Source organism: Bidens hawaiensis, unplaced genomic scaffold (assembly GCF_021521415.1).
Source record: "Bidens hawaiensis isolate Kalapana, Puna unplaced genomic scaffold, B.hawaiensis_p1.1 tig00009824_1, whole genome shotgun sequence".
NCBI classification, from domain to species: Eukaryota; Viridiplantae; Streptophyta; class Magnoliopsida; order Asterales; family Asteraceae; genus Bidens; species Bidens hawaiensis.
Window position 1 is genome coordinate 640,040 of NW_027491734.1, and position 17,791 is coordinate 657,830.

The following is a 17,791-nucleotide window of genomic DNA, read 5'->3' on the forward strand; positions in this document are numbered from 1 at the left end:
TTCAAAAACACCACCAAAATGAAGTCTTCAAGTCACTTCTCGACCTTCGGAGTAAGAAATTTAACACCGTCCTTGCTTGATCCAACAACGCTAGCCAACTCATAATCATCTTGAACATCACTTATCTTAGACTTAGTAGAAGAAAATCTCGATGGTTGATCATCCTCAAAAACATCCACAAGCTTACGCTTCAGTTTGTCATCTGAATCACTACTTGACATTTTGATCTCATTCACTTTCTTCATCAACCAAACGATAAGAAACTGGAGTCTTGTTATCCCCAAACTCAGAAATCTGTCCAAAAAAAAGGTGTAAACAATATAAAAACAAACCAAAAATCTCAAATAATGTAAAGTATATAGAAGTGGAAAAAACCTTTAAAGAAGCAGAACTTGTAGACTGAAGATCAGTTAAAGAATTTCCAAAAGTTAGGGATCCAGAATCAGAAGGCTACAAAATATAATAAAAAGAATTAAAACATAACGCAATAATGTAGTTGATACAAGTTAAAAGCCTATGAATTTACCACTATAAACTCTAGCATTAGTCTTTTCTCAATAGCATAAATTATTTCTTGATCGTCTGTTAGCTTTGATATACCGTATACCTCAACATTATTCATAAAATTGAAATCGGCAATCTCAACTTTAAAAGCAAACTTCTTTTCTAACAAACTGTTCAACTCCGTGGGAAATCCACTATGCCCAACATCATCCTAAAAATTTATAATATAAACATGTGTTACATAAACAGTGTTTTATATAAATAAAACATTAAGCAGTAGAATATGAATACAAAAAAACATAACCTCATCTTTAGTAGCAAGCAATTCAGATGCTGTTTTGTTGATAATAAGTTTGGCATCCCGATCAAAAAGGGTCAACGAAACAACACCACTGCCATCTTGAACTCTTAGCTTAATCTTAAACCTGAAATATTTTTTTTAATCAACAACATAGCAACATTTATTATTAAAATATATTTACATATACAATATAAAATATACCTAGGAGTAGGTGTAACACCCAAAGTGTTACATCTCTGATTCTTGCATTCATAAACATTTTCGTCTTCCACCACAGTCACGATCACCTTACGACTACAACTATTACAACTGACATAGTACCATTGTGAATCCGGACAAACCGCATTTATGGTCCCGAGTACTATAATACTCTTTGGCTGAAATAAATCAATAAAAAAAGATAACATAATGTTATGTTAAAGATATAAATTATAATTAGATATTATTATAAAAATATACCTGCAATATAGTGCAAATTTCACAAATGTTGAAAAATGATGTAGCCATCAGAAACTCTTCATCAAGAGTAGACATCAACTTTACAAGAATCGGCCTACGAACAACACCATCAACATTGACCTCTAAAAATTCAAACAAACTGCAAAACAAATTTATAATGATTTAGAAATGCAAAGGAAATAATTATTGAATAAACAAATAAAGAGATATATTAATAATATTACCGTGTTTTATAATCTTCAATCTCAGAAATACTATCATTGAGGAACACACGAGTAACATCAGATGCGTAGGAATTAGACACATACGGTTTCTCTAAAAATTTAAGCACAAGATAGTCATTATGATATTAAAATAAGAAAGTCTCCAATAAAAATTAATTAGATATTAAAAATAAAAAGCAAACCTTTATGGTATTTAACTCTACCAAATTGCATGAGAATAATCATATGTGATTCATCAAAATGGTCAACAACATACTTAGAGAACTGTGATACGTAATCACCCCAAAGAGTAACGTAAACACTGTCACCACTGTAAAAATCACAAATATTATAACAGAAATTTATAGTGTTCCACAATTAAGAAATATTAATACAAACTGACATATAAATAATGAAATACATCTACCTGATATCAGAAACCTCCATAGTTAATCTTGCATTTCTTTTTACATCTCTCAGATTAGAATTGTTATCTTTAAAACCATGAACAACATGTCCAATTATGTCTGGAAGACATGGGATTAAAGAATTAGAATTACAAAAAATGTTGATAAATAAAAATAAATAAACTACTTAAATAATACCTATAGTTGCTTTCAACGGGATCTCTTTATCAATAACTGACTTGAATGAGTAAAACTTAAAACCGAATGTAGGACCATCAAACTGGCTACAAGGATTAACATGGGTACTGGAGTTTAACACTAACTTATTAGGGCAGTCGATAACCTTGTAATTAGATGCATTAGATCCAAGGCTAGGGTTGACTATATTTAGTGTAGCATTCTCGTTTAAATAACGTTTAAAACGGAATATATCTTGTTTAAATACTGTAGACTGCATTCGGTTACCCTGGATTAAAAAAAAAACAAACAACAAATTATGAAATAATAACAAAAGGGACAAAAAATAATAAACATAAATGGTAAAACTAAACATTACCGATTCATCCATAAAAAACATATCAATCAAGAAATCTTCATTAGGTTTAATGTTATCCTTGACACTCCAAACCTTCAACACTTTTACCTTAATGATAGATGGAGTAGATCTAAGAACATCAATCTCGTGTAACATAGTAAACTTCTGGGACTCCATTGACCTTAAGAAATAAGAACACAATGAATTAGTAACGTATAATGAATGAAAAATGTGAAAGATAAATCAAAAAATATTAAAAGAAAACTGACATTAACTTGTATGAAGAAAAACAATGGAGGTTATAATTGTTCTAGGTGATTAGAAAGCTTAAGAAATGAATAAATATATAGTGTAAATTATTGAGTTATTTATGTTAAATTGAATATAAATAGATAGGATTTCGAATAATGGGAAAATATAATTCTTGACATGATATAACAATTCAAGGACATTATTATTTTGACTAATGTGTTTTGGACTAAATTTAAACTTGATTTCACATATATTGTTTAAATCAAATAAAATATATTAAATAATATGTAAAATTTGAATTACATAGAATAATATAAGTTTAAACATTTAGAACCAGAATTAATGTAATTTGAATCAGTTTTGAATAACTTATGATGTTTCGTGGAATTGATTTTAGGAATTAATGTCCTTGAATTGTTAGTTATAAACAAAAAAAGGAAACATGTTAAATAGAAAACAATTCATTTTTGACGGTATATTAAACGAATACCAAGGAAACCTGTTAGTCAAACAATTAATATTCATATTTATTATAAATTAAAATTATAATTCAAATCATATACCAAAAATGTATAGAGATACAATAGATACATTCTATAACCTAATTTACTTATTTATAATTGTTAAAGTTGTTAGTCCGTATTATGTATTATTATTTATAGATTAAGAACATTTAATTTTAAATAAATTATTATGATTTGAATTATGGAATTTATTATTTATAGATTTATAGATTAAATTTGAAAAAAGAGTAATAATTTTAACTTAATTTTAATTTAATTTTTATTTCGTTATAATTACAAATTAGGAAATACTTAATTAAGGAAAGTCAATGTATAATATTATTTTATTAGGGTTTAAATTCTATAATTAGAATTTTATTATAGATGGTAGTGACAAAAATTAGGAAATAATTAATTGAGGAAAGTCAACGTATAAAACCGAATTCGGTTATGTCCACAAATTAGGAAAGTCATACTAAATAATTAGAATTAATGAAATAGTTAATGGTGTAATTTATTATCAAAAACGAAAACAAATGCTATTAACTTTTAACTATGATATATGAAATTGAAATATTGTAATACATGAATAAATTAAATCTATATATGAATGTTTAATAAAAATACAAATACTTCAGTCTTCCTCAATAGTGATATTAGTATAGATGAGTCGAACAACAACCTGAAATAATAAAAATGAGAATTAATCATTATATTGTGGACTTTTAAAAAATAATTATAAAACGGAAAATTTAACGTGTTACCGGAAAAACGATATTGTCAGAATAGCCATGGTATAACGGAAAAGCGATAATAGTATAGATGAGTCGAACAATAACCTGAAATAATAAAAATGAAAATTAATAATTATATTATGGACTTTTAAACAATAATTAAAAAACAAAAAATTAAAAAGGTGTTACCGGGAAAACGATATTGTCATAATGACCATGGTATACCGGAAAAGCGATATTAGTATAGATGAGTCGAACAGTATCCTGAAATAATAAATTAGACAATTAATATATATATTATGGAGTTTTAAACAATAATTAAAAAGAAGGAAAATTTAAAAGGTGTTACCGGAAAAACGATATTGTAAGAATGACCATGGTATACCGGAAAAGAGAAAGAAACTTCTATTAATCATGAAAGTTTATATTTTGATTAATTAACAAAGTTAAATGAAGTATTGAAACAAATATAAAAAAATCATCGTTATAAACATGATAGGAAAAATAAACCGGCAACACTTACCGGAAAAACTTAAAACGTCCACATATCACCTTCATGACCGTGTATCATGTCACTAACCTAAACTGATTTTTTTAAAATCAGTTATATCTGAAAATAAACATATAAAACTTATAAGAAAGAATAACCAGAAAAAATAATAAGGTTGCCGGAAATTAATTTATTGTAGTTTACCTTGGATCGGAAATAGTAAGCAGAAATAAGAGGCTAAGAGAGGCCATTAGGGTTTGTGAAAAGTGTAAGCAGAAGAATTTAGACTTAAATACAGTATTTGAATTTACGGGTTAATGGGTTAATGGATAATGAAGACCCGCGATAAATTAAGCTAATATGGGTTAATGGGTTAAATGTGGTTTAATTGCTGAGTTGGAATGAGTAAGTAAGGAAATGGATGACATGGAGGTGAGGTGGCATCCTATGTGGACACCCTAGAATGGTGTCATGTGGAAATTGTGTCATACTTTAATAGTATGTATAGATTATGTGTGTGTGTGTTTCAATATACATTATCTATAAATTTATGGTAAATAAGGACATCTAATTTTAAGAGTTCTACAAATGATAAACTTGAATTTTAACCACAATTTACCCAATTTGCAAGTTTTTCCCTTCTTCTTTAACCATATTATATATTTTTTTTCAATTTTAAACCAACTACTCCTCCACGATTTTTAAACGGTTATAATGTTTTCATATGTTAAAATTATTGTACAAAAATTGCACCATAAAAACGAGAATTTTTATTCTCTTTAATTTGAGTATAATATTGTTATTTTTTTTCAATTAAAAATGTTTAACATGCTACGCATGGGTGTAGAGGCCTGTTTTGATGTTATTTTTAAGTTAAACATGTTAGCTCAACCATTAGTAACGAACTTTTATTGTCGAAAACCAAAATCAAACTGTTGAAAATTGAAACGAAATCATTATTAACGGTTTGGTTCTAGTTTTGTTTCACAGTTTAAGGTTCGATGATAAGGTCAGTTTATAATGATTATTAATTAATTTTACCATGAGAGGATCGTAACACGAAGAATGATGATTTTAGCAACATAAATGGTAAGCATTAGTCTAAGACCTGGGAGGCGAAAAATAACAAGTATTACAAAAAATCATACTAGAATTAGGTTAATTTAAAATTGTAATAGTCAGGTTTACTTGTATTGAAAAAATAGTTTGTTTAGTTATATTTTAACTACATTTAATATATATAACAAAACACATCTATTACTATATAATAAAAAAGATTAAAATACATTGGTTTCATATTGCCGATTTCTAGTATAAATCGCAAACCCAAACGTTTCTACGGTTTAAAAATTTTGAAACGGCCGACCAAGCAATAGAAAGTAAAAAAAACAACCGGAAACCAAACCGATGGCTGGTTTAAACGGTTTCAAGGTTTTAAACCGAACCATGTACACCCATAATTGTTAGGTGATTACAAGTGGTTTAAACGGTTAAGGTTTTAAACCGAACCATGTACACCCATAACTGTTACGTGATTACCAGTGTAAGGCCCCGTTACCTGTAGCCCTACTTTCGTGTTGGATTTACTCATAAACGCAGTTCTAAATATCAGAGTTAATTAAAATATTCGCGGAACATTAAAAACATTCAAACCATTACATTCCATAACCATAATTCTTGTCTTATCGAGCATCCATAGTCATTTAAAAACAAAACGTAGTCTTTTAAAATAAAACATCATAGCAAAATCTTCAGATGCCAGCTTCGTCCAACTCTGCCATGTGTCCTCCTCAAGCTACCTGCCTCATTCTACTCACCTGCGTGCATACTAAAAGTCAGCTACGCTGAGTGAGTTCTAGTTAATCACATACTCATACAATACCTTCTTACATTTCATACTTAACCTCTTAACTTTCCTTCATACACACATAAGTGCATATACTTTCATTCTTACCTTCATACTTTCTTTACATGCATAATCATACGTTTTAAAGAGCCTTTCGCCCTATAACCTCACAGATATTATAAGGGTCTGGTCCCTAACATCACAGATATTATAAGGGTCTGGTCCCTAACATCACAGATATTATTAGGGTCTGGTCCCTAACATCACAGATATTATTAGGGTCTGGTCCCTCTTCGTTACCATACAACCATGCCTTTCCTTCGTTTGTTAACTTTATCGCATTCATACATATAAGCGAATACATTATACTTACCTTATACGTAACACTACGACCTGACAGTACGTGCAATATCCGAAGATCGTTCACGTACTAACAAGCAATCATTCATACATTTCACATCATTCATATAAGGCATACACTTATCACTTAGGATAAGTGTTTTAACAAACATATCGAGTATGCACACAGCCCCGAAAACATAACACAGAAGTGGGGCTAGAAACTCACCTGAATCCTGTTACGCTCTCCGTTAATCGTTATTCCCTTCTTGAGCTGTGCACGGCTAACTGTATAATATTTACATGTATCAATTAACTAATACTACTCATGTTGTATTTCTATCTTTATATAACCCACAATGAACGGGGGTCTGGGGGCAGCGCCCCTGGCAGCGGGGTCTAGGGGCGGCAGCCCCTAGCAGGGTCCAAGTGGCAGAGCCCCTGGATAGGGTCGAGCTGCCAGGTCAGCTTGGAAAAATTTTATTTCCATTAACTGTCTTAACACATTTTTCATTAGGTTTTTAATTTATTTCCTAATTTGCTAACTCCAGCGAACTTATCATTAAGCGAACTTAACAATAAGCGAACTTATCATCAGCGAACTTGTATACAAGCGAACTTATACAAGCGAAGTTGGCCACCAGCGAACTTAGCATGTAGCGAAGTTTAGCCATGAGCGAACTTATTTGGCAGGCGAAGTTATAGCTTGGCGAACTTAGCTTGGCGAACTTAGCTGCAGGCGAGGTTACCTGCAGGCGAAGTTACCCAGCTGCCGCCTCCGTTCAATCTTAATCCCCCAAAATCATCCTCGTTTTACTGAGAAATCCATGGGTATGGTATTTGACTAACCCGCGATCATTCCTATGGTCGTTTTTTGGATATGGTTTGACCCGAAAACACGTAAAGTTTGGACCTATGAGTTCAAAACGTTCAATACTAGTGTTAAGGGTTCATTACTCTAGCCGTCTCCATTTTCGGGTTCATTACACTCGTATTTATCATCAAGTTTACAACTTTATGTTTCGTTTACGCCGATCTACTCTCTTTCTAAGTTTCAAGGCTAAACGTTTATAAAAACGTAAACTTTAGGATCAAAACATACCTTTTATACGTTCGGTTGGTCGCGTTTTTGCTTGGTTATCTTGTATCTAGCTCGTATATGAGAGATCTATTGCTATTCGATGTTCGTTGGTCGTTTCACCCTCTTCCTCTCTCTCGGCCGTAAATAGTAATAAGGAAGTGGGTGTGTGTTTTTGAGTGTGTAGAGATTAGGATGGATATAAATGAGGGTTTAGGGTTTTAGGTTGGTTTAAGAGGGTATTTATACCTCTTGAAGCCCATGGACCTAAAGCCCATTACCACTTAATCCACCTTAATTAATTCAAGTCCATGTTCTTTATTAATACTAATTAACTATTCAGGCCCGATAACTAAACACAACTTTCTTTTATTAAATACGAGAATTTAGGATGTTACAACCAGGGTCTGCATTCAAACACTCGTCGCATCGCGCGGACACCCGTCTATTAAGATTTTAAAAATATTATTTATCCAATCTGTCTTATTTTCCAACTTTCAAAATCAATTTGAAAATTGGAATTAAAATATTCATTGTCCAAGTATCCAACTCATGTACACCCATGATCAGTTTCACAATTTGGTTATCATCTCATGCACATACATTGAATATATTTATACCTATACAATTAAAAGAAACAATATTTTTCACTTTACATCATTTTAGAGTCTCCACATAGATGTCATATGAGCTATTTTCTATTATATTATGACCTATGACCTGTTTTCTAAAAGAATAAGGCTTTGTAAAATTTGAAACCCTGTGAGTTATGAACACCCTTTACTTGTAGGAGTACATCTTGGATTTGTCAATTATGTTATGGCCGAAGTCCGGCTCAGCGATTCTAGTTGTAAGATATCTAATGAAACCGTCCCTGGAATTGAGATATTATTCAAAGAGAAAGATCTCAAATATCTGGAGTTTGTCTTTGTATATTATAGGGATGATCCGAAGGTACGAATGTATCATCAATCGAATCACTTTTTCGAGAAATACAAGACATCTAAGTCATATAAGTAAAGAGATCTATTCATTGATAAGAAAAAGAAAAAACGTGAACGGGGACTGGATTGATGATAAAATAGAATCCAAGTAAAGGGGGTTCGAATAGAGATTGGTTGTGCTCTAAAAGTTATGAATCTATTGACAAGTCCAACCCCAATATCTTGATTTCTAGTAGCAATGCATCGCGAACCTATATATATATCATCTCCTAATACACGGCCAATTAATGTTTGGATAAAAATCCTGTCCGCCATCATTCCATTTCGAAAACAGATCTCTATTATATCATGATCCATGACCCGTTTTTCAATACAATAAGGCTCTGTAAAATTTAAAAAATAAATTGTTATATGATTCAAAAGTCTTGTACCGAAAACCTCATATTTCAAACTAAACATAGGCACCCGTTATTTATTAATCTCATATACATATAGAGATGATATCACTTTAACATATTTTTAACTTATACATTTACTTGCCATGGACCTTTGAATTCATAATCAGATGCAACAGGATGATCGGTAGTGGCTAAATAAAACCCATTAGGCCTCACAAACCAACGATATGTTCTGCAGCCTGGTGTGTTTGGTGTATAAATTAGTTTGCCGCATCTGTTTGGCCATCCAGTATTTATAACCTGAATTTGGCTGAACAAATTGTTCCAATGGAACGTACATTGAAATACTAAATGCCTCCCGGGCCAAATGAGATCACGAAAGGTCCACGAATAATTCTCATTGATTCTCAGAACATGAGTTCCAAGATTATCGTCCTTTGACCAACATTGCACTACCAATGTATTTTCGGGCGTTTGATCCATACCATTAATAAATATCAACTTGGAATTGGTGCACGATGTTACTTCATGAATGAAAGATGCCAACAACATGAAAAATGACATACAGAGATTCGTTCTCCAACTCATTTTTATTGATTTTGGATTGTCTTGTATTTGTGGGTGATTTAGTCTCGAACAGAATACATGATTATATAAGAAAATGTACAATACGTAAATAGTATTGTTACATATGTGTAATTATATTAGCATGTATATGTAATTTCATTACCATGTGTTTGTAATTATGTGTAGGTTGGTATGTTACATTAACTAGCGTTTAAATTTCCATTTAAATCAACATTACATAATTAAAACTAGGAAATTTAACACACTTTTACGACGGGAATAATGTGCATTGCGACAAGCGAATGTTTTGCAGTTTCGGTGTACTTGCTATAGTAAACAAAATGGAAATCCATGCATGTAGTTGTAATATTGTTGAAAGGATATGGAAACACGTTTAATTTATTGCTGATGCAACATGAATTCGATCGATATTGGTTGGTTCGTTACGACAAATCTCACTGCAATAAATGAAAGAGAAATAAAATAAAGTCGTGATATACCAAAAAGGATAATGACATAATATATCTTATTATACCAAAAATACTTTGTTTTTAATAAAATTGCAGTTTCGTCGACATGTACACCAATATTCAATTCACGAAATAAATAATGAAACTCATACCAAATGCTGATACATTTATGTTTCGTTTTGGTCTTTGTTACCTAGATTTGGTCATTGTTACAAGTTTAGTGGCTTATATTGTAGTTATGTAAAGGCCATTCACCTGGCTTATAGGCGAATGGACCTTAGTTTTTTGTCCATACGCTTGAATGTGGCATACGCTTGAATGTTAAGCGTATAATGGTTTTGTAATGCCATACGCCTGGTTTGTAGGCGTATAGGACATTTGTTAGGTTGACAAGCCATTCGCTTGGCTGTAAGCGAATGACAAGGCGAACGGGGGCCATTTGCTTGGGGTGGTGATGTATATAAATTTATACGTCTTTTCAGCACTAAAATATCTCCAAATAAGCGTAATATCGGCAATTATATTTGAATAAATAACCACTAATGTTTATAATTTATATATCTAGGTAAATATACATACCCCGTGGTGAATCAAAGTGTAAGGCCCCGTTACCGGTGCCCTACATTGGACGTTGGATTACTCATAAACACAATTCTAAATATCGGAGTTAATTAAAACTTTACGCGGAATATAAAACATTCACTAAACCTTCATAACATTTCATGACTTGCCTTAAACCAACATCTTGTCTTTCATTTTATAAAAACATTAAACATAAAAGCATCATAAGTCTCCAGATGCCAGCCTCTTATTCTTTTGCCATGTATCCCGCTCAAGCTAGCTATCTCATTCTACTCACCTGCGTGCATACTAAAAGTCAGCTACGCTAAGTGAGTTCTAGTTAATCATACAACATACAACACATACATACTTACATACTTTCATTCATACTTTCATATTTTTATTTCATACTTACTTAACTTCATATCTTACGTTATAAAGAGCATTACACCCTACTTCCTCGAGTTTATTAGGGCTCGGTTCCCTCTTTCCTCGAGTATTATTAAGGTCTGGTTCCCTCCTTCCTCGAGTATTATTAGGGCACGGTTCCCTCTTTCCTCGAATATTAGTAGGGTTCGGTTCCCTAGTTCTCGAATATTAGTAGGGTTCGACTCCCTCTTTTCTCGAGTATTATTAGGACCCGGTTCCCTCTTCGTACCATACAACCATACATTTCCTCGAATATTATTAGGGTTCGGTTCCCTCTTCGTTACCATACAGCCATACCTTTCCTCGAACATTATTAGGGTTCGGTTCCCTCTTCGTTACCATACAACCATCATTTCACGTTCGTTCATATATATCATACATATCATATCATCATCTAACATAGCATTACAAATTGAGAATACGTGCAATATCCGAAGATCGTTCACGTATTGACAAGCAATCATTCATACTTTTCACATAACCACGTAAGGCATACATTTATCACTTAGGATAAATGTATTAAAAAACACATCGAGCATGCACACAGCCCCAAAAACATAACAAAAAATGGGGCTAGAAACTCACCTGGATCCTGTTTCTTTCTCCGTTAAGTGTTAATCCTTTCCTTAGCTGAGCTCTGCTAACTGTATATTAATTACATGCATCAATACGTGTCCTATTCACATTATTCATATTTCAGCCAAAATGGCTAATTCTGTTCTATTCTAATTGTCTTGTTTTATATGACATTCACTTAGAATATTTTCATCCTTAACCCGAATGTATTTGAATACAAGGTATTCAATTATCTTAGTATCCTTTCTTTCTTTCCTTTTGCATTTACAAGCACGGTTTGTATTAGATTAATGTATGCGAGTTTCAGGCATGTGATCGAATATGGACAAGTAACCGGGTTTATCCATTGTATTCGATTCTTTATTTGGTATTCAAACTACACAGGGCATGTGAGGATATCATTGTAATATACTAAAGCAATGTAATCGAGTTTAATAGTATGCGAGTTAACGTTGTAAGCAACCTGTCCATTCTAATCGTGTTCCATCTTTGTAATCGAATCTACATGTAATCGAACACAACCTTATAGTTGAGTTGCCCGTTGTAAGCGAATACAAGCAATGTGATCGATTATGGTATTTGTAATCGAGTGGACCATGTATGCGACCAAGAGCAATGTAATCGATTATAAGATGTAATCAATCAGAAGCTTTATAATCGATCGGGGTAATTGTATTCCATTTAAGCGTATGAAATCGAGTAACGGCCATGTGATCGAGTTCTGACCAAGTAATCGAGAGACATAATGTAACCGAATCCCCCATTGTGATCGAGTATGGATAGTGTAATCGAACCATCCAAATGTAATCGACCACAAGGCATGAAATCGAACGAGCAGTAGCCACTTGGTCCGTTTATCACCTTTATTACTACATTTCTAGACTTTAATACCTTATTAAGGTTTGGTATTAACCCATAAACATTTCCTTAACCGTTTTCGGCCAAAGCTTGACCCGAGTGACCATAAAGCTTGGACCTTTATGGTCCAAAACGTCCAAGGCTAGATCTAGGGTTTCTTTATACGAGCCGTATATGTCCATGAGTTCGTTAAGTACATTTTAAACATCAAGTTTGCAACTTTATCACATAATAAGGTCCGATTTACTATCCTACTAAGTTTCATGCAAAACCAACTTCGGTTACTCGTTCTTTTCACGAACCAAACACTACTAGTTTTACCCGAAACGAACCAACTAACCCGTTTACTATCAAATTCATTACTTTATCAATAATCATGATACGATCTATCATCCTACCAATTTTCATGAAAATCCATTCATGAAAAGTAAGCATTTTTAACAAAAACGTACCTTTGAGGTTTTTGTCTGAAATCACTCGAGAGGCTCAAAATCATATCAAACGAACTCCGATTTGAGTGATTCAAGCGGCCACGGAACCATCTTGTCCCAATCTACAAACCCATCAGCTTTCCTTCACCGGAAACCGCCGCTACAGTCGCCGGAAAAGCTGAACAGTCGCCAGAATCTTCATTTTTGAGCTGATACGGTTTTTCTAATAAAAACAGGACTTCCCTACCTCTGATCGAAGATATTTCGGTGGAAAACTTTATTTATATGTCATGAACACTCAGTTAAAATTTGAGACCGATCCGACGGTTAGATCTCCGGGAATCTTCGTGTCTTGGTGGGTGGTTTTCTCAAAAACGGGAATTGGGTTAAGTGTGTGTTTTGATGGTGTAGGCTATGGTGTAGAGATGTATGAAAATGGAAAGGATTAGGGTTTTAAGTGGTATTTATACTTCCTTAAGCCCATGAACCTTAGGCCCATCTTTCCTTTTTGGTCCATAGTTAATTACATCTAATTAGCCTACTTATCCTTCCATCTTTATCATTTTACTATTTTTCTATTAACTCAAGTAAACTTTTCCATCTTAAATAAATAAATATGAATTATTTATTCTTAGAAATTTCGGGATGTTACACAAAGGCATGGTCATGTCAAGAATTTACGAAGAAAATACAAAATTCAGGAAGTCACAACATGGCCATGTTAATCTCAACACAACTCATGTTAAATGTACATAAGGAAAAGACAAAATAGAATATTCAGAAGCTCAACATGGCTCATGTTTAACCTAAACATGCCCATGTTGAAAGTACAAGAGAAAAGACAAATTTGGACTCTTCTAGACTCACCACGGCCATGTTCATGACTCACCACGGTTGTGTTCATGACTCATCACGGCTGTGTTCACTCTCATGTTGTACCATCTGACAACGAGCATTAATTACAACAAGACAAATGATCACAACGATCGTGCCCAACTCACCATGCACGACCGTGTTGAAGTGCCCAGCTCAGCCTATAAATACCATGTCATTCTTCATTGAATACATACCCCATCTACACCTTAAATCACATTAAATTCTTTTCAGCCACCTCCTTTCTCCACCATTATTAAGGGAATTATCTCATCCAATGTATAAATTTACAAAACCACCCTCATGTGCAAGACATATTACCAGATTTAACGAAAAAACTTAACTGGGTTAGGGTTAAAGGACAAAACGTGATAGAATTTCTAAATATAAATGATGTCTTCTGTCATTAAGTTTGCTAAATGACGTCTATTAAAAAAACGTAAAACCATAAAGGGCTAGTTTTGTCATTTTGTCAACTCATAATTTCCCTTCGTCTATTAGTTAAAAAGATGTATTTATAATAAAAGATTTAGATATAATTTAAAGTAAAAATATTCGTGGTTTCATCATCTTCGACTTTCATGGCCAAATTTCTCTCAAGCTCACTGTTCAATCGGTCTCTTAAAATTTATGCATCCCCTCAATTAATATTAAACAGAACTATGTTATTGCGATGGCAAATATGTAACTAACGTGTTGAATACGATTATGAAAACTATATTATAGATGATACTAATAAACCAAATCAACCCGTTTACAAGTAAACGGGTCAAAAATGCTATTTACTTTGATTGTTAAAGATAAAATACAACTTGAATAGACTCGTTTATAAATAAACGATCAAAATTGCTATTTATTTTGATTTTATGCATCTAACCCTTAGATAAAACAAAACCTAAATCAATCTGTTTATAAGTAAATGGGTTAAACTGACCTTTTATTTTGATTTACCATTTGACCCATTATAGATAAAGCATAACCCAAACCGATTTATTATAAGTAAATAAGTCAAATTGGCTATTTATTTTGATTTTACCCATTTGATCGGTTAAGAATAAAAGGCGAGTGATAAAGACTATAACATAGGTTAAGTGAGGGCGAGCAGGTGAGTAAAGAGAGTGGTGATGCGACACTTAAGTGAGCGATGGAAACGGTGATGTGACGGTGACATCGAGTGATGCCCACTTTGACTCACCAAAACACACTCCGAATAAGCAAATGATATTTATTATCATCATACGCATATAGAAATGATTTTACATTCCACATTTTAACTTACACATTATCTGACTTATTAAACCCATTTACTTGCCATGGAGCTTTAAATTCACAATCAGATGGAACAGGATGATCAGTAACGGCTAAATAAAAACCATTAGACTTCACCAACCAACGATAGGTTCTGCAACCCGGTGTGTTTGGCATATACCGGTTGCCACATCTGTTCGGCCATCCAGTATTGATAACCTCAAATTTGTTGTACAAATTCTTCCATTGGAACACACAATGAAATATTGAATGCTTCCCGGGCCAAAAGAGGTCGCGAAAGCTCCATGAAAACAACTGATTGATTCTCAGAACATGAGTTCCAAGATCATCTTGTTTTGACCAACAATGCACTATCAATGGAATGGATTTTCTGGCAATTGACCATTACCATCAATAATCCGAACTTCGAATTTGCAAGGAACCGATGTTGTTTCATGAACATAAAATGCCAACTACATAAGAAATGGCATACATAGATTTGTTCTCCAACTCATTGTTATTGATTCTTGATTGTCTTATGTTTGTGGATGATTTAGTCACCAAGAAACAACTTGATTATATAAATGTGCAATATGTAATAGCATTGTTACATATATGTAATTCTATTGCTATTTGTATGTCATTCTATTACTAACTATATGTAGTTGTAAATGTAATTATGTTTAAAGTAAATTTCCTATTACGTATATGCCAAATTGCATGTTAGGTCCTTAATCATTATTAACTACACTCAACATTTCTTTTAATTAAGTCCATGTTAAATTTCTAAAACTAGAAAATTTGGTCCACGCTTTACAGTGGGAAATTCGCGCATTGCAACGAGCGGAATTTTTTCGATTTCAGTGTGCTCGCTACAACAAACGAAAGAGAAAACCTAAATATATAGTCATAATATGGCCGAAAGGGTACCGAAACATGTTTGATTCATTGTTAATGCGGCTAGAATTTGATCGGTATCGGTCCGATACAGCGTTGGAACTTGCTATAACAAACGAAAAAGGATATAAATATAGTCGTGATATGTCCAAAAGGTTATTGACATTAATATACCTCACTATACCAACAAAAATATTGTTTCATATACAACTACTTTCCAACAAAATTTAGAGCGAAATTTCGACAAAACAAAAATTAATTAAAATAAGCACAACAACGTGTTAAGTTTTTTTCATCGGGGTGTTAAAATTCTTATGGTTCAATTTCGACGACCGATACAGCAATACTTGACCCAAGAAAAAAAAAGAATCTTATACCAAAATGTAGTTAAGTAAAAAGGCTTAAAGTGGGTATATATGCGTGTTTCGATGACTTGTATATGATCACGCAAAGTCGGATTTAATAAAAAATCGAACCTAAGTAAATTGAAAGGCAAGAATTAGTTTGGAACTCTTAAACCTTATTTAAATATCATGACACACCAAAATTTGAAAATTTACTTGAACACAAAATCCCAAACTTGCAAATATAGATTAAGGGTATTGGTTTTTAATACTCTCAAGTTTTACTCGTTGGCTGAAAACACTTCCAACTTTCACTTTGGTATTCAACACTCCCGGCTTTGACCATAGTTGTTTTTGTCACTCCCTCACTAACGGAATATTAACGACGTTAGTTTTTTTTGCTGATGTGACGTTTTTTATACGTGTCATGCTTATGTTGTAGTTTTTAAAAAACTTGTGGGTCCCACCTACCATCTCCACCACCGTCCACCGGCCATCTTTACCAACAACTACAACTAATCAATTTCAGATCAAATAATTATAACACAGAGTGGAATCACTCATCTGGATCTGAATTAGTTCTTCACCCATCACCATTAACATCAAACCTCATATCATCGTCTTCATCATCTTCTCAAAATCACCCAACCGTAACACTCAATCTCCGTCTGCATCCCGTGGCCTCACACCATTTCCGCCTCCCCGTCAGACAACTGCAGCATGTTCCACAATTCCACAACTGATTTAAGGTGTTGTGTGATTTAGGGTTTACACCTTGCATATGTTTCTCAAGGTGTTCGATTAGGGTAAATACATAACCCTTTTAATGAAAGATTAATTTCCAAGTAGGCATGCCAGGTCAATTAAAAAAAAGTCACGTCAGCATCATAACTAACGTCGTTAGTCTTCAGTTAGTGAGGGAGTGACAAAAACAAACATGATGAAAGTTAGGAGTGGTGAGTAACAAAACGAAGTTAGGAGTGGTATCAACCAACATGTGAAAGTTTGGAGTATTAAAAACCAATATCCCTATAGATTATGAAAGGATTTGTAAGATAAGCTGAATAATTCGTGATTGCACTGGTAAAATATTGATTACACTAGATATGCTTTCTTGTATAGTGATGCTAAAATATTGATTACACTAATATGCTTTCTTAGTATAGTGATGCATTGATCATTGCACTAAATGTATTGATTATATTTAGTGTATGAATTAGTGATCAAAGATATGAAACTCAAAAATGCATTATCAAATATCAATGTAGTATTTGACCACAAAACTATATATGATGTTACAAACAACCTATATGAGGTCAAAATCTACTCATTTTTCCTTCCCACCCGCTATTAATTTTTGAAGTTTTTACATGAGTATAGTATACAAATCGACCATATCAACGATCACAGTGTTTTCCGTCTACATAACCACACGTTTCTTTATGTTTTAATTACTTAAAAATCTTCTATATTCATCACGTGTTACCTCGTGTAGCAAGCACCATATAATTATATTGGTGCAAAAATCCTCAAGATCTAAGCTG

The 17,791-nt window shown here is 32.9% G+C and overlaps 1 protein-coding gene across 1 annotated transcript; it reads right to left on the reverse strand.

Annotated features, from left to right (window-relative positions):
* Nucleotides 1–228: 228 nt before the first annotated feature.
* LOC143533629 (replication protein A 70 kDa DNA-binding subunit A-like) lies at nucleotides 229–2,586 on the reverse strand. The gene is made up of 11 exons (XM_077028343.1): nucleotides 2,431–2,586; nucleotides 2,073–2,340; nucleotides 1,895–1,994; nucleotides 1,671–1,798; nucleotides 1,489–1,579; nucleotides 1,265–1,403; nucleotides 1,007–1,182; nucleotides 809–929; nucleotides 527–715; nucleotides 376–450; nucleotides 229–294 (listed from the first exon to the last, which is right to left on the reverse strand). The coding sequence occupies exons 1-11, from the start codon at nucleotides 2,584–2,586 to the stop codon at nucleotides 229–231; spliced, it is 1,509 nt and encodes a 502-aa protein (XP_076884458.1).
* Between the last annotated feature and the right edge of the window lie 15,205 nt (nucleotides 2,587–17,791).